This window comes from Leishmania mexicana, chromosome 14, assembly GCF_000234665.1.
Source record: "Leishmania mexicana MHOM/GT/2001/U1103 complete genome, chromosome 14".
Lineage (NCBI taxonomy): Eukaryota > Euglenozoa > Kinetoplastea > Trypanosomatida > Trypanosomatidae > Leishmania > Leishmania mexicana.
In genome coordinates, this window is record NC_018318.1 from 471,773 (window position 1) to 475,105 (window position 3,333).

Below are 3,333 nucleotides of genomic sequence, written 5' to 3' on the forward strand. Positions count from 1 at the left end.
CGAAGATGAACGACCGGAGCAGCCGGAGCCACGCGATCATCATGCTGCTGCTGCGCGAGGAGCGGACGATGACGACGAAGGGCGGAGAGACGATCCGTACTGCCGGCAAGAGCAGCCGCATGAACCTTGTGGACCTTGCGGGGTCTGAGCGCGTGGCGCAGTCGCAGGTGGAGGGACAGCAGTTCAAGGAGGCGACGCACATCAACCTGTCGTTGACGACGCTCGGGCGTGTGATCGACGTGCTCGCGGACATGGCGAAGAAGGGCGCGAAAGCGCAGTACAGCGTTCCGCCGTTCCGCGACTCGAAGCTGACGTTCATCCTGAAGGACTCGCTTGGCGGGAACTCGAAGACGTTCATGGTTGCGACTGTGAGCCCGAGCGCGCTGAACTACGAGGAGACGCTGAGCACGCTGCGGTACGCGTCGCGCGCGCGCGACATTGTGAACGTTGCGCAGGTGAACGAGGACCCGCGCGCGCGGCGGATCCGCGAGCTGGAGGCGCAGATGGAGGACATGCGGCAGGCGATGGCTGGCGGCGACCCCGCGTACGTGTCTGAGTTGGAGGAGAAGCTTGCGCTGCTGGAGTCGGAGGCGCAGAAGCGCGCGGCGGACCTGCAGGCGCTGGAGCGGGAGCGGGAGAAGAATGAAATTCGCGATTTGATGCTCAAGGCGACGGAGGCGGAAAGACTTGAGCTGCTGGAAAGGGCGGATGCACTGGAGCAGGAAGTAGCTGATAGCCGCGCTCAGGCCGAACGGATGGAGCTAGAGAACAAGCGGATGCTTGCTCTGCAGCGCGAGAAGGAGTCTCTCATTCGTGCTCGCGAGGCGTCACTGGAGAAACACTGTCAAGAGATGCGTCGGCGAGAATGCTCGATGGCGCATCACAGAGAGGAGTGGCAAGTTATCATCGAGGAGGAGCGGTGGCAGCAGAAGACGGTGCTCTTGCAGCTAAGGGAGGCGGATGAGCGCAACCTCCGCATACGGAACTTTCTCGACGACTACGTGTCGGAGGTACGACGGTGTTGGTGCGCGACGTTGAACAGCGCACTTGTACAATGTCGTCAGGGAGCGGAGGTCTCCCAGGCGAGAGTGGACCGGCTGACTGCGGCATCTTGCGAGCTTCAGTCTCAGTTGACGGACCTTAAGAATGAGCTGCGAGAGGCACACAAGGCCCTTGCTGAGGCCCAGTCGAAGGCGGAGCAGCTAACCACGGACGCCACTGCAGCAGCGACGCAATACACTAATCAACTCAGCGATGCGAACAGGCAACTCGATCAGCTTCAGCGAGATTTGGCAGATGCTGCTCGAGAGAATGACACTCTTCGAACTCAGCTTGACGAGACCACAACGGATCTTGATGCCAAGCATGCTGCACTGGAAGAATCAAGGCAGAGTGCTGATGAACTGCGTCGCCAACTGGACAGCGCCGCTGCAGCCTTCGCTCAGTTGCAGGCTCAAAAGACCGCGAGCGACGCCGCGTTGAGGGCCACCACCGACGAGAATGTGAAGCTTTCCGCTTGCCTCACGCACCTGCAGGCAGAACAACAACACCTCTGCGAATCCCTCCAGAGGGAGCAAAACGCAGCGGCTGACCTCGCTCGCTTCGACGAGCGCTGGGCCTTTCCGGACCTCAAAGATGCAACTACGACCTCAACACACACAAAGGTGTTCCCCCATGCGGAGTGGAACATCGTACTGCAGAACAAACCTCGAGAGCTCGACCGAATCTTTCGCGACGAGGCCGCCCTCGCCTGCCGTGTTCGCCCGCGTCACATTACCCACCTTTGTTTCGACCTCGGAAGCCTCCGTGCCACATTCACCGTTGAACACTCCATCAACATCTCGGACAAAGACATCGAGAACCGGTTGCAGCACTATACCTTCCGTGCAATGCAGGACCTCTACGACCACCGCTACAGTCCCCCCGACGGACTCGATGCCCTCGCATTCGAGAACGCCAGGCTGCGACAAGACCGTGACAATGACCAGTGCGACATCCTCGCGGCGAACGCGGAGAGGGAGCGTCTCCAGAGCGAGCTCGAGGAGAAGGGCTCGGAGGCGGATGCTGCGAAGGAGGACATCGATGCCCTGCGCGGCCAGCTGGAGGAGGCGAACGCGGAGAGGGAGCGTCTCCAGAGCGAGCTCGAGGAGAAGGGCTCGGAGGCGGATGCCGCGAAGGAGGACAATGATGCCCTGCGCGGCCAGCTGGAGGAGGCGAACGCGGAGAGGGAGCGTCTCCAGAGCGAGCTCGAGGAGAAGGGCTCGGAGGCGGATGCCGCGAAGGAGGACAATGATGCCCTGCGCGGCCAGCTGGAGGAGGCGAACGCGGAGAGGGAGCGTCTCCAGAGCGAGCTCGAGGAGAAGGGCTCGGAGGCGGATGCCGCGAAGGAGGACAATGATGCCCTGCGCGGCCAGCTGGAGGAGGCGAACGCGGAGAGGGAGCGTCTCCAGAGCGAGCTCGAGGAGAAGGGCTCGGAGGCGGATGCTGCGAAGGAGGACAATGATGCCCTGCGCGGCCAGCTGGAGGAGGCGAACGCGGAGAGGGAGCGTCTCCAGAGCGAGCTCGAGGAGAAGGGCTCGGAGGCGGATGCCGCGAAGGAGGACAATGATGCCCTGCGCGGCCAGCTGGAGGAGGCGAACGCGGAGAGGGAGCGTCTCCAGAGCGAGCTCGAGGAGAAGGGCTCGGAGGCGGATGCTGCGAAGGAGGACAATGATGCCCTGCGCGGCCAGCTGGAGGAGGCGAACGCGGAGAGGGAGCGTCTCCAGAGCGAGCTCGAGGAGAAGGGCTCGGAGGCGGATGCCGCGAAGGAGGACAATGATGCCCTGCGCGGCCAGCTGGAGGAGGCGAACGCGGAGAGGGAGCGTCTCCAGAGCGAGCTCGAGGAGAAGGGCTCGGAGGCGGATGCTGCGAAGGAGGACAATGATGCCCTGCGCGGCCAGCTGGAGGAGGCGAACGCGGAGAGGGAGCGTCTCCAGAGCGAGCTCGAGGAGAAGGGCTCGGAGGCGGATGCTGCGAAGGAGGACAATGATGCCCTGCGCGGCCAGCTGGAGGAGGCGAACGCGGAGAGGGAGCGTCTCCAGAGCGAGCTCGAGGAGAAGGGCTCGGAGGCGGATGCTGCGAAGGAGGACAATGATGCCCTGCGCGGCCAGCTGGAGGAGGCGAACGCGGAGAGGGAGCGTCTCCAGAGCGAGCTCGAGGAGAAGGGCTCGGAGGCGGATGCCGCGAAGGAGGACAATGATGCCCTGCGCGGCCAGCTGGAGGAGGCGAACGCGGAGAGGGAGCGTCTCCAGAGCGAGCTCGAGGAGAAGGGCTCGGAGGCGGATGCCGCGGATG

The 3,333-nt window shown here is 63.6% G+C and overlaps 1 protein-coding gene across 1 annotated transcript in view; it reads left to right on the forward strand.

Annotated features, from left to right (window-relative positions):
• Positions 1–3,333, forward strand: part of LMXM_14_1120 (putative kinesin K39) — a gene marked incomplete at both ends in the record, with an annotated part of 8,196 nt that overhangs the window by 775 nt on the left and 4,088 nt on the right. The window contains one exon of the mRNA XM_003873436.1: positions 1–3,333. This exon is cut by the window's left edge and continues 775 nt beyond it. Coding sequence (XP_003873485.1) covers positions 1–3,333 — 3,333 coding nt within the window.